This window comes from Arachis hypogaea, chromosome 10 (assembly GCF_003086295.3).
Source record: "Arachis hypogaea cultivar Tifrunner chromosome 10, arahy.Tifrunner.gnm2.J5K5, whole genome shotgun sequence".
Taxonomy (NCBI): domain Eukaryota; kingdom Viridiplantae; phylum Streptophyta; class Magnoliopsida; order Fabales; family Fabaceae; genus Arachis; species Arachis hypogaea.
Window position 1 is genome coordinate 3,444,094 of NC_092045.1, and position 26,164 is coordinate 3,470,257.

Below are 26,164 nucleotides of genomic sequence, written 5' to 3' on the forward strand. Positions count from 1 at the left end.
TTAAGATTCAAATTTAAATAAGATGTGCAAAGAATAACTATTGAATTCATTTGGTCGATTTAAACACTTTGTAATATCGTCATTGAAAATTTTAAATACTATTATAAAATTCTAAATAGTTTTATTTTATTGTTCTTAAATTATATATTATACCATATATTTGAAGAGTTTCATCTTTTTAAAAATAAAGTGTGACATTATATACTTTTTTAGATACAATAAATGAATATTAAAGTTAAAGTGAGTAACAAAATTGATTATATAATAAGATACAAATTTTTAGAATTTCTAGCACAATTAACAAATTTTTAGTTTCAAAATAAATGTTTACTCTATTTTTTATCTTTTATTTGATTTTTTATAATTTTTCTTGATTTTTTTAATTAATTATGATTGTAATAACTCATCATAAATTTATATTTTGTAAAAAATATTTATTAATAATAAAACACAGAAGACTTAACCAAAAAATTTAAAAAATATTGATTAATCACAAAATAAAAAATTATGAATTGTACTTTAATTATGTTGTAAAATACAAATATGGATTATTTAAAATTAGTTTTTTTATTATTAATGTTAACTTCAATCATAATAAGGTAAAAAGTAAAAATTGCATATAATATTTTATTATTTATACTACTAAAATTATTCTTTAATGTATTATATCCTATTTATTTTTATTCATTGATAATCTTTAGTTCTCTATTTTCAATAAAAATTTGAATTGATTAAATAGATTATTTTTCAATTAGTAATATAATTATTGTGATATTTACTTTGTTGAGTAATATTTTTTTAATTTATTTAATCTGATTAATCATCTCTTTCTTATTTTATGTTAATTTAACTAATTAAAGTTAATAAATTTCAGTTATTTTAATTTTTGCAACTTTTTATTATAATAATGTATTTATATTAATGTATTAATATAATTTTAATATTTATATGTCATTAATAATAATAATCTCATTTTAAAGTGATGTTTTATTCCCAAAATATATATATATGTCTAATTGTAAAAAATTTACTATTTTTTATGATTAGATTAGACATATTTATATTCAATTTATTTGATTATTTAATTAAAATTAATTATATTAAAAGATTATATTAAGATTATGGTAGAATTATATTAAAAGATTAAGATTATGATAGATTATTATTATTTTATTATTTTTTATTTTTTGATATTAATTTAGATGTTTAGCTTTTTTTATTATTATTTTTTATTCTCTTATTCTATGTGTTTATTTCCATAAATCTTGCTAAATTAAATAAAGTATTGTATATCTTCTTTTTATTCTTCTTTTATATACACATAAAATTTATTAAATTATTTCTCTTCCATCTAATAATTTTATTTCTCTTCTATTTATATTTCTTTCCTTCAGTATTTTATTGGTTCTTATTTTTCTAAATTTTATTTTAATTTATGTATTTGTTCTTACTATACCTAATTTTTTTATTTATGTGTAATATACATTTTTATATATGTTATAGAAATATGATTTGATTCCATTAACTTGCCAAATATTTTAAAAAAATCTAAAGCTAAAGCACAAAAATATATTTATAGATATTTTACTTTAATTTTTTAATAACTAAAAAATATAATATTTCTGTCATATTTGTTGAAATTCTAAGTTAAATATGAATATTAATTTTTGAAATAGAATAAATATATTTTAAATTTTTTGCATCTAAAAATAATATTCTATCAATATTAGAATTATTTAGACGGATAAGTAATAGTGAATATAGAATTATTTAGGATGGATAGAACTAAGTACATCTTTTTATTGAAAATACGAATTTAAAAATATTATATTCAATTATCAATAGTCAACCTCTTATTGAAACCATTGTATTTTCAAAAGATTTTTGAAAAAATGAAATAGTTTTAGGTGTATAATTTTTGTAAAAATTTAATTAATTTAAGATATTTATTATCGTTGATTAAAAAAGTCAATTGAAATGACAATTTAATATTTCTATACTCTTAAAATATTATTTATTTATTTTTCTAGCATTTTTTATCATCTAATGATCACATTAATATAATTTAATTCAATAAAATTATTTATTATCATTTGATTGAATAAAATTTTTATTTTAGCTGAAAATTTTAGGATTTCTCAACCTCAAGATCATCCATGTTAAATCATTAAAAAATATTACTAAGAGCACAAAAGCGTTTCTTCATTCGAGAGTATGATTGAGATCAGAGAGCTTGGCTCTTGTGGTTCTTTGATCTTCGTCAACCAAAATCTTCTGTATTTTTGATAGGGCTGAATCACAATTTTACTGTGGAAAAAGAATTACGAAGGCGAGTTTGATGTGTTGGAGACCAAAATTCTAAAGTCATTATTTATATTTGAGTGTGACACTCATTAAACCCTAAAACTCAAATAAAATAGTATCTATGATTTTAATCTCATTTATCTAAATCAAAAGTAATAATGACTTATTTAATTTAATATTTATGACAATAAATGACATCACCGTCATATAAGTCATTTAATATGAAATTACTTAATTTACGATTATAATTAATATATGTATTATCCATAAATATATTAAAAAATAATAATTTTCTAACAATCTTCTACTTGGGTTATAAATATATATTTTTCTGAGACAATCTCTTATAAATTTTACGCGTAAATCTGAATGTTATTTCTCTCATTACTTTAATAATCTGGTCTATCTCATATATTAGTTATGAAATTACCGAAAAGTTTATCACATTAGTGTCACAACAAAACTACGATGATCCCATACTAAAACACTCAACCACATAGATCAAATTTGGATGAGAAAATTTAGAAATTACATGCAAAATGATCTCATGCATGTCTATTTTTAACTTGAATAAAAATTCTATTTTATTCGGTGACAGACTCAGATGAAACTGCAACGGCAACGTCCGGTCTCATAGCGAAGACGACTAAGTGATGAGTCTGTGGAAGAAGAAGAGAAGAACTTAACAGACTCACAATGAGAGAGAGAAAGAGAGAGAGAGAGAGAGAGAGAAAGAGAAAATTTTACCTAAAGAAAAGAAACTCGGCAGGAGAATTGTGGCGACGGGCTCAACAACGATGGTAACGGGATGAGCAGCGATGATGACATAAGGTGTGAACAATGACGGACCCAGAAAAATTTAGTAATGGGGATAAAAATATAATAAAATTTAGGTATAGATATTTTTTTTGCTTCCCATGATATTCAACAAGTTAAGGACTAATCCGTCATGAATTTGAATTCCATTTAAGAATCTACAATTGGTCGGCAACGAGTTGCTATACATACGAGATAGAATTTGAACCTTCAATACTTACTTAAGCGGACGACTAAGTTGATTACTTGATCAATCTAAATTGGTTTAGATATATTCAAAATTTAAAATTAGAACTATCTAATACATATTGATAAGAACTAGAAATATACACACAATCAGTATTATAATATTTAAAATAATAAAATATAATTTCATACACATAGTATAATATTTAAAATAACAAAAAAATATTTATAAGGACTTTTTTATTTTTAACATGATTAAATATTATTTTTTATATATTTTTAAACAATTATTTTGCTTAATTCTCAAATCTACTTATTATAATTTTTATAGTATAAATAAATTTTTTAACCAAAATAATTACAGTATATTAATACATAGATAATATATTTTTTAACCAAAATAATTACAGTATATTAATTATCACTAATTTTTTATTGTATTTATTTATTTTTCATACTAAATTAAATTTAACAATATAATTATTATTATGTGTTAAGTTTAACAAAATATTTTTTAACATAAAATATAAAAAAACTATTTATATTTTATTTTGAGACAAATATAATATAATAAGTGGTATATATGTATATAAGTATTACTTTTAAAAAAAAAATTGTGGGGGCAAATGCCCCTCTATATTAAACGTGGGTCCGTCTCTGGCTGTGAAGGAAGATGTGAGTTATGAATAGGTAAGCGGCGATGGACTCAGCAATAACATGACGGGAGCTATGGAATTTTTTTGTGAAGAAGTCGAGAAGAAGAAGATTTTAGGTGAGGGTGACTGAGTTTATCTTGCATGGCTATAGAGTATAGACTGATGCTATGAATCATGTGTGATGTGAGACAAATCCTAATTCCTAAAAAGTGTTTATATGTACATATTTGGGGCGGGTACACCCTAAACCCGACCATACCCTGTCTTGAACAAAATCTGCCCCAACTCGGGTCAAGTTATTACCCTTTTCATTCGGGTATGGACGGGTCGGGTACCCGCGTATTCAAAAACTCCTGCCAAGTCTAACCACGTATTGATACTCCATTTATTAAGGGTTTATCGCTAGCCAATGAATTGCTATATACACAAGGCGAGATTCTAACTCCTAATAGTTGTTTAAGCGGACGAGTGAGATGATCACTTAACAAACTCAAATTGATTAAGATAAATACTAATTATTTTTAATATTTTAATATTAAAAATTTTGAGAATTAAATTTTAATTATAACTTTATAAAATATTTATAATAATAATTATTATATATTATTTAATTTTTTAATAAAATTTTTAATATAATTTTATGTATTATCCCGTACAAGGTACGGGAACATACACTAGTAACATATATAAAGAAAGGATAACTAACCACATTAGTTACTATTGAACTAGAGTTAGTAGCTTCTAGAGTCTTAATACTTATGTATAAATAAGACTCTTCAATTTACTGTATAGAACACACACATTAATAGTTAACATTCATTTTTCCTCTCTCTGCTATTGTTCTCTGCTTTGTATAGACTTTATTTTCACATGGTATCAGATAGCGCACAAGATCCATGGAGCCAGAAATTATCAACAATAATCCATCATTTGCTGTTGTTGCTACTCAAGCATTACTATCTGTGTCAATTCTAAAGCCCCTTTCTGTTCCTTTACCAGAAAAACTCAACAATGATAATTTTCTCACCTGACACCATTCAACTATTCTTATAATTTCAAGTCAAGAACTTCAAGATCATCTGGACCAACAGAAGATTTCAACAAGATACGCATCAACTACTGATAAAAAGGCACAAAATAAAACAAAGACATATAAAGAATGGAGGCTTGATGACTACAATGTCTCTTCCTGGCTTTACTCATTACTAGGTTCTTGGTTGTCTTTTTGCTCATGACATTTGGAGCCGACTTCACACTCACTTTGCATCACAAACAAAAGCTCGTATTAGGCAACTTCAACTGCAATTAAAATCAATCAAAAATACTGGTCCAGCATCTGATTATTTTCTTCAAATAAGAAAAGTGGTGGATGCACTCGCCACTGTTGGAGCTCCTCTAACTGATGCAAAATACACCAGTGTCATTTTAGATGGATTAAATGAAGATTATCAGTCATTCTTGACATATGTCACTGCAAAAGATCCACCCTATTCCATTCCAGACCTTGAAACTCTCTTGATGGCTCAAGAAGACATTGTGGAGAGGTTCAAAAAAATAGAATCCTCAATGGTACAGGTCAATTTTGTAAGAACCGCAATTAATCGAACCGGTTAATTAAGTGGTTGTATTGCCCAAATTTGATGTCAAAAAGTTAGAGTGAGAATTTGAGGTTTTAAACATCATTTTTGGACTCAGTTGGTCTTTCTGAGTCAGAAAATGTGTTTACTGCAGAAAAACCGTGAACTGGCAATTGAACCGGTTCAAGTCTGTCCGGTGCTGTGTGAGAAAAAGTAAAAATAGTCAAAAACCTTAGAAAAACAGTTGAAATAGAAAATCGGGCATTAATTTTAAAAGTCTGGCCCGAAGTTGGGCAAAATGGACTAAAAACGCTAACGGGTTGAACCGGGCCCAAGTTGGGCCCAAGTCCAACATATATAAAGGTTCATTTAATGAACCCTAGTCTCATAATCACACACACTTCAGATTTGAAAGGGAGGAGAGGAGGAAGAAAACCCTAACCACCTCCATCTTCCCAAGCTCATAACTTGAGTTAGACAGCTCCGATTTGCGTGTCGTCAGCGGCTACGCGTTCCTTGTGAAGAGATATACAAAACCCATTCAAGAAACTCTAGAGATAAGCTCGAAATCTTCCCAGTTCTTCTCTCCAAAATTTCGGGTACCTAGGGTTTATGGCTAAGTGAGTTTTTGTGATTCTTGATGTTTAGGTTCACTCTAATCCTTGCTTAACTTTGGGTTTTGCCATCCAAATATGTTGGGAGAGGTAAGAGGCTTTGAACTCTTGTGAACTTTAATTTATGTTGATCCATAGGTTGATTTGTGGTGATTTATGTGTATATAGCTTGGTTTTTGTGAGTTTGGAGCTTGTTGGTGCTTGTTGGAGCTACCTTGGTGGTTAAACTTTGGTTGAAAGCTCATTTGGTTTATATTGGAAATTGGACAAGGTATGATTTCAGTTTCCTCTATGTAGTATATAATATCCATGGACACTTAGGCTAGTGACCCAGAAGATAGGATTGGATTTGAATGGTTGATGAGTTATTGGGTGTTATTGTATGATGATATTTGGTGAAATGATAAATTTTGAGTTGATAATAATGATTGATAGTAGATTGATGAGAATGAGTGATTTATGAAGTTGAGCAGTAGATTATGTTGATAAATGTGATTTTGATGTTGAATGATTGATAATGTAGTTGGAAAAATTTGTTAATGAAGTTTGATATATGAGATATGTTGATATGGATGATGAGGATGAGGATAAGTGAAGGAAAAAGGTGGTGCTTTTAGTGTGATATGACATTGAGGGTTGATTTTGATGAGAATTTGTGTTTGGAATGGTATGGGTTAGTTTGGTTGTGTTTTGAAAAGGAGTTGTAAAAAAATGGGATTTTGGGTAAAAGTGGAATTTTGATGAATTTTGCTTGATCATAACTTCTGCCTCAATTTTCAAAACTAGTTGAAAATTATTTAAAATTAAATATCTTTGGAACCCTTTAAATCGATATAAAGTTTGTGAAATTTGGAATTTTGTAGATGAAGTTATGATCATTCAAAATTTGGTGTTGAAAATTGGAAATTCTGCAAAGTTACAGAATTCTGAGTTTCCTGGTATGTGCGCATGCACACTCTGCAAAAATTGTGACCTGTGCGCATGCATAGACTTATGCGTTCGCACACGCCGAGGAAGACGCTTTGCTCGCAGCGCTGGCACAGCTTGTGCGCGCGCACACCATTGGGAAAATTGCAACCTGTGCGCACGCACACATTGGGAGGTCAGTCTGTTGGGGGCACTCTCATAGGTTGTGTGAGTGGACAGACCCTTTTTTGTTTTAACACCTATGCGTACACACACCCCTATGCGTACGTACACTTCTAAAAATTTCCTGCGCGTGCGCACGCACACCTCTGTGCGGACGCACACGCCATGTTTCTCAAGTTTTGCTTGTTTTCAACTATTTCACCTTCCCGACGAGTTTGTAAACTTCTATAACACATTCTTAAGACTTTTTGACATATTTTTTGGTGTTCCAACATGGGAAACGGTTTAAAGGCCTTAGAGACTATTATTTGGGAAAAGTTAGCAAAAGGAGTACTAGGGTTCTGTTGTACCGAGGAGATTTGATGATGTGTGATGAATGATTGATGAATGAGATGTGGAAGGAAGGAACTAAAATGTGGATGAACAGTGGTTAAAAAGAGTCGAGGACTCTGAATGAAGTGATGGATCCAACTATACTAAAATTTTTTTGAAAACCACTGTACCACCTTTTTTCATTGAGATTATGAGACGCTATGCGCCTTGCAGGGGCCGAGGTTGGATCCCGCCTGTCGAGGTAGCGGCGGCGGCGTAAGGGCGGTGGTTCATTCCGCTTGCGCTTAGATGTGAGGTCAGAGGCAATACATCCCGCTCACATCCCTTCGGATCATCAGAGCGTGCAGGCGCAAAACCCTGGACAGTGATCCGAGCACTATATCTCGGGGGTTCTCACACCATGAATCCGAAGGGCAACATCTCCATGGAGATGTGTCGGGTTGGCAGTTGAACCAACAATGTGATATCACAGCCAGTAGGGCAGACATTCATCATGTGCATTTTCTATCTGTTTGTATGCTTTGCCGACTTGATATTATTTTCCTATCTGTATAACATGTCTAATTGCTATCTGAATTAAGTGCTATCTATGCCTCTACTTGTGTTTTACTTTTATTGTATATACTTGTGTTTTCCACCGGGGTTGAGGAAGTTCGGAAGGAGATGGCGATGGGATCGCACGGAGGATCGGTTGGTGAAGGCTGTGGGACAGTGGTGTTTGATTAGAGTAGAGATTTTCCTAAGATAGATTACCCTATCAAGGTTCTACGGATTAAGTTGTGTCGAGGAATTATATATTATGTTGTTTGTTTTGGAATGCTTTAAGCTTGAATCATGTGATGGATATGGAGTCTAGGATTGCCTATGGCGTCCCGGGGTCTTATATCCTACATCACTGGGAACTGTTACCATACTGAGAACCTCCGGTTCTCATACCATATTCTGTTGTATTTTTCAGATGCAGGTCGCAACCCACCTCGGTGAGTTGTCTGATTGGTGATAGGAGCGGAGGATCTGGACTATCTTTTGGAGTCTTTTGATTTTATTATATCTATTTGTCTCTCACTTTTGTATTTGACTTTGGCCTAGAGGATTGTATTGAGAGAACAAAATTTGTATAAGCTGTTTTTACTGTCTAATTTCATACATGGTCTGTATATGGCTAGCCGGCTTAAACTCTGCGAGTCGTGGCTAGTGTCTTATGATATTATAACATTATACTATGATGTTTCATTACTTGATACCTGTTTGCTTGTGCCTTAAGTTAGAGTCTCCCCTAGTACGTTTTGCGCTTTTCAAATCCTGTTTTTGAGCTGTATTCTTCATCAGGATTCTAAATAATATTAATTCCTTCTATATGATATATATAAAAACTTAAATTTGTCGTAATCTTTGATTAACCTTTGCTTTACGACGCGAGGTAAGGCTTAGGCTAATTAAGGTGTTACAAATTTCACTCAATCCCAACCTTCTACTTAGACTAATTTTGATTATGGCTATGCAAGAAACGCACCGCCTACATCTAATAGAGGCACTTATGGTTGAAGAGGGCGTGGAGGAAGAACAAATCGTGGAGGTAGAGATTCTTGGAACTCAAATCGGCCACAATGTCAAATTTGTGGCAAGCTGGGGCAAAAGTTACTGTTATTTTAGATTTGACCAACAATTTCAACATGCATAGCAAAATTCACCCAACTCTTCTATGCATAATGCACTCCCTCCACCTCCCTCATTCCATAATCCCAAAGCAATGCTTACTACACCTGCTAAAATTGCTGATCTATTTTGGTATGCTGATTCTGGCGCTTTCCATCACTGTACTCCTGATCAGTCAAACCTACAACAAGTACAAGAATATCATGGACAAGATCAAGTTTATATTGGTAATTCATATTTGCATCATAAACCAACAGAAAAAATATATTATTTGTATGATTTACTGGATGTTCTCTCAATTGCATATAACCTTGTTAGTGTATCCAAATTTGCTAGAGATAATAATGTGTATATTTTGTTTTGGCCCGATGTTTGTTTTGTGAAATCTCAGGCTACCAAGGAAGTGCTTCTCCAAAGCACAGCAATTAATGGAGTGTATCGTTTTGAAAAAGTGTCTCTTCCTAAATCAGACTTTAGACAATTTAATACAAAAAATTTTGTTGCTCAAACTTTGACATTGGATGTTTACCACAAAAGATTTGGTCATCCAGCTTTACCAATTGTAAAGTCTATTTGTAACTAATTGTTCGTTACCTCTGAATAATAAAAATGCTTCTGATTTTAGTATATGTGAACATTGTTGCTTAGCGAAATCTCATAGGTTACCTTACTCTCCATCTACTAATACTTATGATTGCCCTTTATCATTGATTTTTTTTATATTTGGAGGCCATCCCCAATCACTGCTAATACAGGTGTTAGATATTATGCTTCATTCATTGATGTGTATTCAAGACACACTACAATATATTTTTTAACAAACAAGTCACAAGTCTTTAGTGTATTTAAATTGTACAAAACCCAAATGGAAAAACAGTTAGGATACTCTATTAAAGCACTTCAAACTGATAATGCTAGAGAATATCTATCTCACACATTTATTGAATTTTTAAAATTGGAAGGAATTATTCATAGACTCACTTGTCCCCATACCCCTCAACAGAATGGATTAGCAGAAAGAAAAAGCAGGCATATAGTCAAAACTGCTTTAGCTTTATTATCTACTGCTACACTTCCTTTAACTCTATGGAATGAGGCTTTTGCAACCTCGTTATATTTGATAAATCGCATACCTTCATATGTTACAGGTTATAAATCACCTTTTGAACCATTATATTATCATAAACCTAATTATACTCTCTTGAAAATTTTTGGATGTTTATGTTTCTCTCACACTAGACCATACACTGCTCATAAATTGGAATACAGATCTGAACCTTGTTTATTTTTAAGTTATGCTTTGAATAAAAAAGGATATAGGTGTCTCACTACAAGTAGAAAAAGAGTAAAGACCCAATCCGGTCCTTGTCCATTTTCACGAAGGACAAAGCGATCCCTGTCCAAAAAAAATGGACACTTCGACCCTCGACCTTTTTATTTTGGGACAATACGGTCCCTCTGTTAAAAAATTCAATAAATAATAATAAAAATTAATTTTGTGGAGGGTTTTATTTGTATTTTGTGGGGGTTTTAAACCCCCACAAAAATCTTTTCAATATAACCAATTACTACCACTACTACCATTATCTTTTTCATCCTCATTATTATCACTCTTACTTCTATTATTTTTATTGTGTAACCATATTTTATCATCATCATTATCTCTTCTACCGTCATCATCACCAATACCAATATTATCAACATTAAAGTTTTCTTCTTTTATTTCTTATTCCATGTTATTTTTTTCCTTTAAAAGGTATTATACTATAATTACTTTTATTTTGTGGCATCATTTTTATCAATGGTTTTTCTTCATTTAACCACCATTGATGAAGGAATTTTTTAAAAACAAAGTTATTAATAGTTTGTGGGGGTTTAAAACCCCCACAAAATACAAATAAAACCCCCACAAAATTAATTTCTATTATTATTTAATAATTTTTTTAACAGAGGGACCGTATTGTCCCAAAATAAAAAGGTTGAGGGTCGAAGTGTCCCTTTTTTTGGACAGGGATCGCTTTGTCCTTCGTGAAAATGGACGAGGACCGGATTGGGTGTTTACTCGTAGAAAAATAATTGTCTCTAGAGATGTAATTTTTCATGAACATCAATTTTCATCTCACTCTTTTTTTTTCTACTACTATTAATGAAACTTGCACTAGCAATGCTATTGCTTTAGATTTTTTTACCTCAGATTGCATCCATTCATCCCTCTTCTGTTGATCCTTCATCTTCAATGCCCAAATTCAATTCTGGTGATACACATCATAGTGAGAAACATGAACAAGTACATCCAATGCAGACAGCTTCATAGGCTAATGGGACAACAACTTCTACCCAAGATCTCATACTGATTACTTCTACTCACATTGATTTGCCTTTTTCCTCAAACCCTCCATCTACAACCACTTTTTCAAAAAATATCCATCCAATGCAAACAAGGTCCAAGACATGTAATAGAACTCCAAAATCTCTTCAGGTAGCAAAATCCTCAGTCTCTTTTAATTCTGATTTATTGCCTAAAAGTATTCAAAGTGCTCTCCACAATCCCTTGTGGAGAGATGCTATGCTCACAGAATATAAAGCACTATTATATCACAATACATGGTCATTAGTTGAATTACCTGACAATGAAAACGTAGTTAATTGTAAGTGGATATTTGTTGTTAAAAAGAATGTAAAAGGTGAGATCATCATATATAAAACTAGGCTGGTTGCAAAAGGTTTTCTTCAAACTGCTGGAATTGATTTTGATCAAATTTTTTCACCTGTTATTAAATCAGTTACAATTAGGATGATTTTAACCATTGCTTTATCAAAAGGTTGTAAAATTCAACAATATGATTTTCACAATACATTTCTAAATGGAACTCTTCATGAAACTATTTTTATGTCCCAGCCTCCAGATTTCTGTCACTCTAATCCTTAAGCTTGTATGCAAACTAAATAAAGTCATCTATAGCCTTAAACAAGCCCCAAGAGCATGGTACTTAACAATTACTTCCACCCTTCAATCTTTTGGCTTTACAGTAACAAAATCTGATTCCTCCCTGTTTACTAGATATACTTCGACTTCTATTATTTATGTTCTTATTTATATTGATGATATGCTTGTCAGTTGTCACTGGAGATAACAAAACTGAAATAAAAATTGTTCTTAATAAACTTCATTCTACCTTTTTATTGAAGAATTTAGGTAAGCTCAACTTTTTCTTGGGTATAGAAGTTATAACACATTCTACTTCCTTAATTTCTTTGAACCAAACTAAATATATACATAACCTTTTAACACGTGCTGGCATGAATGAATCCAAACCAAGCATGACTCCAATGGTAAGCTCTCTTAGATTGATTGCCAATGCTGGAATCCCTTTTGAAAATCCAACTTTATATCGCTTCATAGTAGGCGAGTTGCAATATGCAACAACTACACGACTTGATATCAGTTTTTCAGTGAATAAACTGAGTCAATTTATGTCCAATCCCTGCCAAGAACATTGGATTACAGTTAAACGAGTCCTGAGATACTTAGCAAGTACTGCTGAGCTCCAATTGCAATTTTATAGATGCAATGATTTACGATTTTCTGCTTTTTCAGACTCAGATTAGGGTAGTAATCTTGATGATATGAAATCTACAACTAGATTTTGTGTGTACTATGGTTCAAATTTGGTGTCTTGGAAGAGGAGCAAACAACCCACGATCAGTTAAAGCTCAACTAAGGCTGAATATAGAGCCCTGGTAGCAGTGTTCTTGGAACTTATTTGAATTCAAAATCTTCTAGCTGAATTGCATCAGCCTTGTCCAACTTTTCCCACTATATTTTGTGACAATATTTCAGCTGTGCTGCTTACTTATAATCCAATCCTATATAATCGGACCAAACACTTTGAGTTAGATCTCTATTTTGTTCGGGACAAAGTGATCGAAGGCTCCATTGCTGTCACACATATTCCATCAACTGAACAAATGGCAGATGTGTTAACAAATCCTCTATCATTAGCCAGCTTTGACAAATTTAAAAGCAAACTCAGGTTGGCATCAAAACCACCATGAGTTTGTGGGGAGATAATACCATATATAAAGAAAGGATAACTAACCATATTAGTTACTATTGAACTAGAGTTAGTAGCTTCTAGAGTCTTAACACTTATATATAATAAGACTCTTCAATTTACGTATAGAACACACACAATTAATAGTTAACATTCATTTTTTCTCTCTCTATTATTGTTCTCTGCTTTGTATAGACTTTATTTTCACAGACTTAAATAGATGAATATGTTGAGGACAAAAATGATACATAGAAATAAATTTTAATTTTATCCTTCAATAATATCAATTTTTTACAATACATAGTTATTCAATTATTTTTTAATCACATCTAAGTAAATTATACTAAATCACATTAATTTTATTCTAAAAAAATTTATTTTTTTATAATTTTACTCTTAAAAATATTTACTCATCATAAAATATTTGTAGAATGACTAGTACATAAACTTGTGGAAAAAAATGATACATATACAATAAAGTAATGTGATTCTAGTCATTTTACAAACATTTCAAGATGAGTAAAAATCTTTAAGAGTAAAATTATAAAAAAAATAAATTTCTTTAGAATCAAAGTAATGTGATTAAGTGAAATTGACTTAAATGTGATTAAAAAATAATTGAATAACTATGTACTGTAAAAGATTGATATTGATAAAGGATAAAATTAAAATTTATTTCTATGTATCATTTTTGTCCCCAACGTTTTCGTACTATTTAAGTCCCTAACGTTTCAAAATCGTCTCAATTTTGTCCTGCCGTCAATTTCTTTAACAGATTTCTAATGGCAGGACAACATTGAGTCAATTTTAAAACATTAGGGACTTAAATAAGACGATTCAAATGTTAGGGACAACTTTGAGAATTACTCCAAATGTTGGGGACAAAAATGATACTTTATTCAAAAAAATATTAGAAGTATCAGAATTTATTATTTTTGGTGATTACTTGTTATTAATTTAATTCTTTTAGTTTAATAATCTAATAACATATTGTATCCTATACTTTTAAATATTAATGACTAATGACTAATATTTTTAGTAAATATCTTTAGTTAAACTCGAGAAGAAAAAAACGAATAAATTAGGAGTGAGCGCAGGTCGGGTTGGTTCGGATTTAGGGTAAAATTAGAATCGGACCAATTGAATTGTAATTGGTTCGGTTTGGTTTGAATTTACGTTTTTTGTGTATGTACCTGAACCGAACCAAACCAAACCGATTAAGAACGGATTGGTTCAGTTCAGATAATTGGGTACCTGTCTACCAGATGAAACAAAAATTCATAAAAAAATGAAATTTTTATCTTAAAAATTCTGTAAGTACAATAAACATGTAAAATCAATAGAAATAATTCAAACATGTTAAACACCAAATATATTAAAAACTAAACACATTAAAATCTAAATATATTAAACACTAAAGACATTAAAATCCAAACATATTAAATACCAAACACATTAAAAGCTAAATACAAAAGTGCAATAGAGAGAAACTCAAAATCATTAAAAGGCATATATATATATTTTAAATTTTGATTCTTTTTGTTTAATTAATATATGGTAGGTTCTACGGATTAATTCGAGTTTTGTGCCCCCAGAACCGTTACCCGAACCAATTACTAGAGAGAGTCATTGATTTGGTTCGGGTCAGACCCGATTACTCAATGGTTTCAGAATCAATTTAATTGGTTTGGGTTCGGATGGGTAATTGGGTACCCGCTACCCATGCTCACCCCTAAAATAAATAAAGGAATAAAAAGTGAGCAATCAAATCAACTTGAGTTGGTCGAGTGGTCAGCTCACTCGTCTGCTTAAACAAGTGTCGGGAGTTCGAACTCCACCTTGTGCATGTAACAATTCATTGGCCAGTATATTATTTCTTTAAAAGAAATGGGTTTAAATAAATTTGTAATTGATGAAATTGAGCTTAGAGAGATGAATTCGTGTGCATTCTTAGAAATGAGAGAGAAATTGAATACTACTCCTACTCTACTATTAGTGTAAGTGTGTAACTAACTCATTCTAGTCAGTTAACTATCAAATGCAACTAACTACTCAATAATAATAAGGGTTAAGTACGATTTTAGTCTCTAAAGTATAAATTGAAAATTGTTTTTGTCCTAACCTTTTTTTTTTTACATATAAAATTGTCCATAAGGTTCAACTTGGTTTTAGAATCGTTCTTTTTACTTAAATTTTAAATTTTATTACAAAATTACTCTTATCCAAAAAAATTATACAAAAAAAGAGAAAGAGAACGGAATCACGCGAGAGGGGGCAGGGAAGAAGAAGAAGGGGGAAGGGAAGAAGAAAGGAAAGAAAAGAAGAAGGGGACGGGGGGACGGTGCCGGCGAGGTTTGGAGCCGCCGTCGCTATCGAAAATCAGAACCAGAGGGAGAGAAAGCTTGCAAGGGAGAGAGGAGATGCGACTGCGCCAAACTCACCAAGAAGGTCCATATCCTCTGTGACAATCTCCGCTCCGTTATCCGTGCTGCCACTGCCCAGCCCCTCAACGAGCGTCCCCTCGACCGCACTCTCGCCCTCCTACACCGTTGTCGCCACAACGGCATTCTCGGCCAAGTCTTCTCCATCACCACCACCGCTGATTTCCGCAAGGTTTGGAAAACCTATTCTCTCTAGTGTTCCAATTCTACTTATGTTTCTAATTTTGTTAATCAGATTGTTAATCACATGGTTTTTAGTTCTAATTTTGTTAATCCACTAATTTTGATTCTGATTTTGATTTTATTAATCTATTGTTTATCACATTGTGTTTTAATTCTGATTCTATTTCTTATTTTGTTAATTTATTGTTTTTCTGCTTCTGTTTTTTCTGCTTTTGTTTTTGCTCTTATTTCTATTTTTAATTTTGCTTCTGTTTTTAATTCTGCTTATGTTTCTATTTTTTCTGCTTTCGATTCTGTTTCTATGTTTGTTTTTGTTTTTTATGTTTATTATATTATTTTTGTTTCATTGTTGTTGTCACTGAAGAAGAAGAAAAACAAGCGATGCTACTGGGATGGAGAAGAAGAATAGAAACTATATCTTGGTGAAGGAGATGGACATTTTGGTCTAAAAAATGATTTTAAAACTAAGTTAAATTTTAGTAACGTTTTGTATAAAAAAAAATTGAGAACAAAAAATTTTTTTAGCCTATACTTTAAAAACAAAAATCGTACTTAATCCTGATAATAACATTGCCATCTTGACAATTTCTAATTTAACTACCTATACAAAAGCTACATCAATTTAGACCTACTCTTCAATAGTAATTTCTATAAAATATTTTTTTATAATTTTTTTAAATTTTACTGTAGTAAAATTTAAAAGATATTTTCAGTATATACTAGTTTATTTCGTAAGCTTTTAATCTGTGACGTCAACATTTAATAAAAAAAATAAATAATATTGAGTAAAATAAAAAACCTTTTAAGTTTTAATTTTATTTTCTATTGTGAATATATAAACTTATATAATAAAGACTACATGTGTAACAAGTTAGCTGATGCTAATTTTGAAATAAGACAAACTTTTCCAAAAAAAAAAAAAAAAACCTTCAAATTTTGTGTTTTAAAGTAGCGGTCTAAGTATATTATGTATATATTTATTTCAAGTAGTGGTCTAAGTTGATAGCCTAATGTTGACCTCTACGATTGGGACATTGACCTACTTATGTCACAAAATTTAAAGGCCATTAAAATATTAATTACCTGATAATAATAGCGACGAATATTATTTTTGAATGAGCAATGCTTTCAGTAGTCTTTAGAAACAGTGTTACAATTACGCTTTCAATCTTTTTAAGCGGAATGACAAATTTATTGCACTTCCGCGACGTCGTTTTACCTTTCTGTTTTAATATTTTGGCCTTTTGTTGTTGTTTGGTGTACTTCATCATTGATCTGTGTCGCGTGTTTTGATTCAGCATACTTCCAACTTGGAAAGGTCCAAGTTTCACCACCGATTGCGTCATGACTCTTGAGGATCTAGAAAACTAGCCCCAAAATATCACATCATTGGTTCTTTGAAAATACATGACAAAATTAATATCAACATTCTTATGCTATATACCTAACAAATGGATGCCGGTCACCATGTTCTGCTCTTCCTTCATGAATAAGTCAACAACACTCGGCTTCTTCAATACTACCCTCGAAACCCACCACAACAATCACACACTACTGATCCTAACTTCCCGCAAACATGAGAATCTTCTTCACTCACCTTAACTACCTCATCATCCTTGTTATTAGCTGCTTCTTCTTCTTTATCACTCCATCAACCTCTTTGGATACTTTAACCGGAACTCAAATCCTCACAACCAACCAAACCTTGTTGTCGAAAAACCAAACCTTCGCTCTAGGCTTCTTCAGAGGTTCCAACACCAACTATTACCTCGGAATATGGTACAACAACATCAATCCTCAAACAATAGTTTGGGTTGCAAACAGAGACAACCCCGTTGACAACTCTACCGGCTATCTCAAGATCGGAGACAACGGAAACTTTGTCCTCCTCAATTCATCCGGGAACCCTGCATGGTCCTCCAACCAAACCAGCGCCAAGAATCCTGTTCTCCAGCTCCTCGATACCGGTAACCTTGTTCTCAAAGATTCATCAGACAAGACCAACAATAACTACTTATGGCAGAGCTTTGATTACCCAACGGATACCGTGTTACCGGGGATGAAGATCGGTTGGAACTTGGACACAGGAACGGAGAAGCATTTAACATCATGGAAGGTTACAGGTGAAGACCCTTCAAGCGGTGACTTCACTATTAAGTTAGATTACCATGGTTTACCTGAGGCTTTCCTCAGGAAAAACCAAACTATAATATTCCGAACTGGTCCTTGGAATGGTGAGGGATACAGTGGGATCCCGGCGATGAAAGACAACATCGACGGTCTCAAGTTTAATTTCACTTATGATGAGCACAGTGTGTTGTACTCTTTTTCCATTACAGAACCTTCCTTGTTGCCGAGGATAATTCTGACATCTGATACTGATGGCGAGTTTCAACGCTACATGTGGATACAAGGAAGTTGGAACAAGTTCTGGTATCAACCAGCGGATCAATGCGATTACTATAGACAGTGTGGTCCGTATGGAGTGTGTGACGAGAATGCTTCACCGATTTGCAAGTGTATGCAGGGGTTCAGGCCTAAGAACCAAGAAGCTTGGAACTTGAGAGATGGATCTGATGGGTGTGTGAGGAACACGGCTTTGAATTGTTCCACTGACAAGTTCTTGCATCTTGAGCACACAAAGCTGCCGGAGACAAGCAGTGTGTTTGTGAATAAGAGTATGACACTTGATGAATGTGGGAGTTTGTGTAAGAGGAATTGTTCATGCACTGCATATGCAAACATCGATATCAGAAATGGAGGAAGTGGCTGTGTTATGTGGCTTGGTCAACTCATTGACATGAGAGTCTACAGTACGGATGGCCAAGATCTCTATGTCAGATTAGCAGCTGCTGATATAGGTATCTATATCTATCTATCTCTCCATATATTTAGTTGTACCCTTTAATAATCAAAAGAAAGTGATACATGCACATTTTTAGTTGTAACGTGTTTGCATATTGTTTAAGTGCTTTGGTTTCACAATAATACAACAGCCTATGAAATAGTAGTGGTTGCACATTTTTGCTATGATTTGGTATTGCAAGTTCCTTCCTAATTGATTAAGTGAAGTTCTTTTTTTATCAATTTGGTGACACAGGATCTACTAGCTCCAACAAGAATCATAGAGCAGTTCTGGCTATTGGCATCACACTTATTGCACTTGTTTTAGTTTTGGGATTGCTTGCTATTTGTTACTTAAGGAGGAAGAGAAAACAAAGGTCTATAGGTAATGCATAATAATCACCCTTGTAAGGCCTATATATAGTACTGTAGTGCATATGGTTTTTGTGCAGTATAAATAATTTTCCCTTTGATGTATGTAATCATTATATAGCCGCTACAAATTTCAGGTATTGTCCACAGAAATCATGATTGGTTAATGAATGAGGTGGTGCCTTCTAGAAGATACTTGGGTGATGAAAGGAACATGGATGATCTAGAGTTGCCAATGTTTGATTTTGATACCTTAATGATGGCTACAAACAATTTCTCTCAAGATAATAAACTTGGAGAAGGAGGCTTTGGTAGTGTTTATAGGGTAAGTTGTTTTCATACTTTATGCATAGCTGCCATCATCACTAAAATTATGTCTCACATCATAACATAAACACACTTATATATACACACTAACAGATCAGGCATATGGTATAATCAGGGCAGATTGATTAAAGGTCAAGAAATTGCTGTGAAGAGGTTATCAGAAGATTCTGGACAAGGAATTGAAGAGTTTAAGAATGAAGTCAAGTTAATTGCCAAGCTCCAACACCGAAATCTTGTGCGGTTGCTTGGTTGCTGCATTGAGAAGGATGAAAAAATCTTGGTGTATGAGTATATGAAAAATAGAAGCCTTGATTCCATTTTGTTTGGTAACTTGCATACTTATTTCACTATTTCTTTTCAAATTATCATATATACTTAATTTATATGTGTTAATAATAACTAATGTTGTAGACAAATCAAAAAGAACCTTACTTGACTGGGAGAGGCGTTACAGTATTATATATGGGATAGCAAGAGGACTTCTTTATTTGCATCAAGATTCAAGATTTCGAATTATTCATAGAGATCTCAAGACAAGTAACATATTATTAGATAATGAAATGAATCCAAAGATATCAGACTTTGGAATGGCTAGAATTTTCGGCAAAGATCAAATGCAAGCAAAAACATTAAGAATTGTTGGAACATAGTGAGTATAATTTGATAATTCACTAGAGTATTTTTTAAAAAACCGGATACAGTGACTTCTTTTTAATTTATGTAAATTTCTATTTTGTAGTGGTTATATGTCTCCTGAATATGCTATGGACGGAAACTTCTCAATAAAATCCGATGTTTTTAGCTTTGGAGTTATGGTATTGGAGATCGTAACTGGGAAGAAGAATAGAGAGTTTTATAGTGAGAATGATGAATTGAATCTTCTGGGAAATGTAGGTGAAATTTTTTTTTTTCTCCTTAATCAGAGTTCTTAGCTAAAAAATAAACATTCTGATTGATGTATTATAATGATTGTACTATCTGTTCTTTAAGGTATGGAAGCATTGGCATGAAGGAACAGCATTGTCACTTCTTGATTCATCTATTGACAATTTATACACAGAAGCTGAAGTTGTAAAATGCATACATATTGGTCTCTTATGCGTCCAAGAACATGCAGAAGATAGGCCAACAATGTCTTCAGTGGTCTTAATGTTGAGTAGTGAAGCTCCATCAATGCCAAATCCTAAAATTCCGGGATTTTCAACATGGAAAAAACATCCAGAGATTGATTCATCGTCAAATAAACAAGATGAAACATGGAGTGTGAATCAAGTCACAATCACAATGTTAGATGCTAGGTAAATACTAGATAGTTAAAGAAAAATAGCATCATCCACTATTTTTGTATATATTCTCAAAACATAGAACAGAGACAAATTCTACTTCCATTTAAAGTGTGGCCTTTTTCATTCTGTAATCAAGTCAGATTTGATTAGTCACAGATTTGGATGATTCAATCAGAACACAGAGACAAATTATAGCTTCTATTGTGATATATAGCCAACATACATACACAAGAAACTTTAAGAAGCCGCCTAGTTATCTCTTCTCTGTCTAGCAATCTCATTCTCATACCTCCAATGACTCCTACTATATCGTACCTAAGGCTGCATTTTGTTAGTGTCTGAGACACATAGATACATACCCAAAGATACATAGACATAAAAATACACAAATTTTGTAATGTGTTTGATAATAATGTACAAAATACACATAAATTAAATGTCAATTTTATCTTCTGTGTCTTGTGTATTGTGTCTTATGCATTGGTAATTTCAAAAATAATTAGGAATAAAAAGGTTAGATTTTGTGTCTTATGCATTATGTCTCCGTGTCCCAATTTTAAGGAAGAACACTAAATACATGTGTTTTAGGAGTATCTGTGTACCACTATATCCATCCAAATTTGTGCCTCAACAAACATACAATAACGTGTACCATTATGTCTAACAATTAGTATCCGTAACCCAACAAACAAACACAACCTATGTAACCGTTCACATACAATAAAGCAAATTAAAGGGTGCATGACTACCCCTACCTTATGGGGTTCCATTAAGCCATGAGCCATCAATTAAGCACAAAGCCTTGTCATAAAATCAACCTTCACTCAACATATTGGCGGGTGAATTTCAAATAATGCTCATTAATACAAGAAGGGAAAAAATGTAAGAAGAAAAGAAAAGAAAATTAAAGAATACTTTAAGAATATTAAAATTATAATTTCTACCTACAAATGTTTAAATCGATGACAAATATACTTACGAAAAAACATCTGACACATTGTACTCATGAAAAACGAATTTTAGTAGATAAAACTGTTCACACTACAAAAACTACTCAAAATTTTCACACTACCTCTCCTTATTTAACTTAATCTAAATTTCAAATCCTAAACTCTTTACCACAATTCCATCCCACTCTCCTTGAAATCTCTGCCACATGATCTTCCTCTCCAACACCCACCTATAATACCAATACACTCAACCCCGTCCCTCCTCAACCAAAGAATTTGAAAGAGAAAAAGCGTTTTTTCATAAAATATTTTTTATATATTTTTTAATTTTGATATAATAAAAGTTTAAAAATTTTCATTTTAATCTATATCATTAATTAAGATTGCTATACGTCCAACTTTTGACTTTCTCATCGCAAATACATATTTTAAAAAGAGAGATGAGCATCTTATAACCTATAAGAGTAGCATGACAAGCTTTCAAATCAACTTCTTCTTGTCGAGAAGAATCGACTAGAAATTTTACATTAATTGTAAAATTATCTCGGGAGAGAGTTTAACAACACAACATAAGATGCTCATCATGGATTTTCGCGTCGAGTAAAAGTTGAGGAAAAGACATCGTATGAAGAACTCAAGGATGAGGTGGTGACAGATGAAAGGTGAGAAACAAAGAAAGTAGGATGAAAATGGAAGCGTGGAAGAGATGTGTAGGGAGATGGCAAAAGTTATTGGAAGAACAGTAAAAGAAAGTTTTGGTGAATCTAAAGGGACATGACCAAGAGACAAGGAGTCCTGGTGGTGGAATGCGAATATACAAGAAAAGATAAAGATAAAAAGGGAGTGCTTTAAAGAGTGGTTTTTATGCCACAATGCAGATAATTGAAAAAAATATAAGGCGGCTAAGAAAGAGACAAAAGTGGTTGTAAGTAAAGCAAGAACGAGAGCATATGAGGGTCTCTACCAGTCTTTGGGTACGAAAGAAGGAGAAAAAGGTATATATAGAATCGCAAAGAGCCGTGAAAGAAGAACGAGGGATTTGAATTAGATTAAGTGCATAAAGGATAAGGATGAAGAGGTGCTGGCTCAAGAGGAGAAGATTAATAAAAGGTAAAAGAGTTACTTCTACGAGTTATTTAATGAAAGACATAAGACTCTTCCAAACCTTGGTCGGTTATGCACAAGGGAAGAAGATCAAAACTTTGACTACCATCGAAGGATTCGAGACTTTGAGGTAAAAGAGGTTTTAAAGCAGATGAAAAATGGCAGGGCAGTAGGACCTGATAATATCCCGATTGAGGTTTGGAAGGGCCTTAGAGAAAATGGCATCAATTGGTTAACCAAACTTTTTAGTGAGATTTTAAGGTTAAAGAAGATATCTGATGAGTGGAGAAAGAACACCTTGGTACCTATCTACAAGAATAAGGAGGATATACAAAGTTGTGGAAATTATAAAAGGATCAACCTCATGAGTCATACCATGAAGTTATGGGAAAGGGTGATAGAACGGAGATTGAGAAAAGAAATACAAGTAACAAAGAACCAATTTGGATTTATGCCAAACAGATCCACCACCGAAGCGATATACCTGTTAAGAAGGATGACAGAGAGGTATCGTAGTAATAAAAGAGATCTACATATGGTGTTTATTGATTTGAAAAAAGCATACGATAGGGTACCAAGGAAGGTCTTATGGAAGATTTTAGAAAAAAAGAGAATAAGAATCGCATATATTCGTCCAATTAAAGACATATATGATGTGGCCACAACTAGTGTAAAGACTCAAGGTGGTGTGACAGAGGAATTTCCCATTGATATATGATTACACCAGGGATCATTCTTAAGTCCATACATTTTCACATTAGTCTTGGAAGTACTCACAGAGTACATCCAAGAGCTTGTGTCATGGTGCATGCTTTTTACCGATGATATCGCCTTATGGGATAATGGAAGAGTCAAGAGAAGACCTAAATAAGAAGTTGGACTTATGGAGAGAAGCTCTAGAAGTGTATGGTCTGCGCATAAGCCGTAGCAAGACGGAATATATGAAATGTAAGTTCGGTTTGAGAAGGGAAAACCCAAATATAGAGGTAAAGATTGGAGAAAACACCCTGCAAAAAGTTAAAAGTTTTAAATATCTTGGGTGCGTCATACAGGATAATAGAGAGATTGAACAGGATGTAAATTATAAGATCCAAGCAGGTTGGTTAAAATGACGGAGTTCATCTGGTTTTATATATGACAAAAAAGTGCCTTTAAAACTTAAAGGTAAATTCTATCGCATTGGTATAAGACCTGCTATACTTTATGATACGGAGTGTTGGACAGTCAAAGGGGAGCATGAACATAAGCTAAGTGTGACAGAGATGAAGATGTTGAGATGGATGAGTGGTCATACGCGATTGGATAAAATAAGGAACGAAGATATAAGGGAGAGAGTTGGAGTAGCACCCATTGTGAAAAAGATGGTAGAATCACGTCTTAGGTGGTTTGGACATGTGAGAATAAGACCGACAGAATACCCAATCAGAAGGGTGGATGAGATGGAAGATGAAGAAGGGGTGAAAGGCAGAGAAAGACCTAAATTGACCATCCATGAGGTGGTCAAACAAAATCTACATGTAAACGGTCTCTTTGTAGACATGATACATGATAGAGGTCAATGGCGTCGTTTGATTCATGTAGCCAACCCCACCTAGTGGGACAAGGCTTTGTTGTTGTTGTTGTTGCTACACATCCAAATATTTTTTTCATCCAAGTTTATCCAAGTAGGTCCAACACCAATAAAAACCACTCTCATTAAAAGAGCGTCATTACACGCGCTTTTTCTTCTTCTCCTCCCCGCGCTTTCAAATACACCCATACGTCTTCTTCTTCTTCTTTCAAATTCACGCATACCTCCTCCTCCTCCTTCGCGCACGCAGATTCTTCTACTGCTTCTCCTCCTCCTCATCTTCTTCTTCTTCTTATTCTTTTCCTCTTTCGTTATCATCATCACCAGCAACACCAACATTTTGCTAATAGATTATTTTTTCAATCGAATTGAATGGAATGCAATTACTAAATTGAATTGAAATGAATTAAATGTACGCAGGTATTCTGAATTGAATTGAATTGAATTGATAATCTCTAAATTGTAGACACAGTTGTTTTGAATTTGATTTTATATAATAGATAATGTTCCGTTTATTTAGTACAATACAATTATTTCACCTTAATAACGTGTTCGGTTTATTATGCAGAAAGTTGTTTTGAATTTGATTTTATATAATGGATAATGTTTCGTTCATTTAGGACTATACAATTGTTTCACCTTAATAACATGTTCGGTTCATTATGAATTGAATTGAATTTAATTGTTTTGAGTTGAATGGACGCAGGTGTTCTGAATTGAATTAAATTGAATTGAATTGATAATCTCTAAGAGGAGGAGAAGAAGAAGAAAAGAAGAAAAACCTGCGTGTACAAATTTAGAAGAAGAAAAAGAAGAAAGAGGAGGAAAAGAAGAATGATGAGAAGAAAAAAGAAAGAAGAAGAACCTACACGAATTTAGAAGAAAAAGAAGAAGAAATACGAGGAGGAGGGGAAGGATTCGGAGAAAGAAATGGAGAAGGAAAAAGAGAAGGACTGCGTGATTTAAAAAGTTGTTACAACAACTTGAATAGATTTAGATAAGAATTTGATTTGGATATAAAATTTTATTGATTATTAATTTGTTATGTCAATATTTAATTTGTCACATCAATACTACTTAATGAAACAAGTTAACAACATGAAGTAAAATAAAAATCATTTTTAAATATTACTTGTATTAAAATCAAAAGAAAATAGTTTATAAGAGTAAGAATCAATATATATTTTTTGAGTAATGTTAAGTAACCAATTTTTTTTTTTTTGCCAATATTAATCAATTTTTTTAATTATTTTATTTATCTTAAATTATAAACCTAAACACTAAAATTAGATAATGTTGGTTAAGAAAAAATTAGTTTCCTATACTTTTTTGTATCTTCTAATTTCAAATAGTGGTCTAAGTTTGCTCTACGACTGGGACATTGACCGGACTGGAAATACCGTGTATGTGCATCCAAAAGTCTATAAGGTCGTTCGAATTTCTTTTGTTTGTAAACACGACATTCCATTATATAAAACTTTCAAGTTTCATGATTCCCTTCTATATAAAACTAAGTTTGAAACACAACCATGAACATAATATAAAACATTTATCACAAAAATCTTCAATAATAACTTGACAGAAGATTAATAATAACCAAAATGGATTATAAACTTGAAAACGGAACTTAGATGAGAGATATGTAAAGAATAATGAACTAAAAAAATTTACCATAAGAAATAAAGTATTAGCTAATTGAATGAGAGTTTTATATCCGACCTAAAAGAACTAAATGAGAAACCAATACAAAAGAGAAATCAGACTCCCCATTATTATATTTACAAGTTTTGATACATTCATA

The 26,164-nt window shown here is 32.3% G+C and overlaps 1 protein-coding gene across 1 annotated transcript; it reads left to right on the plus strand.

Annotated features, from left to right (window-relative positions):
• Positions 1-17,182: 17,182 nt before the first annotated feature.
• Positions 17,183-21,192, plus strand: LOC140172861 (receptor-like serine/threonine-protein kinase SD1-8). The gene is made up of 7 exons (XM_025766329.3): positions 17,183-18,771; positions 19,011-19,139; positions 19,264-19,451; positions 19,569-19,779; positions 19,865-20,102; positions 20,193-20,343; positions 20,444-21,192. The coding sequence occupies exons 1-7, from the start codon at positions 17,487-17,489 to the stop codon at positions 20,753-20,755; spliced, it is 2,514 nt and encodes an 837-aa protein (XP_025622114.1). The 5' UTR covers positions 17,183-17,486; the 3' UTR covers positions 20,756-21,192.
• The last annotated feature ends 4,972 nt before the right edge of the window (positions 21,193-26,164 follow it).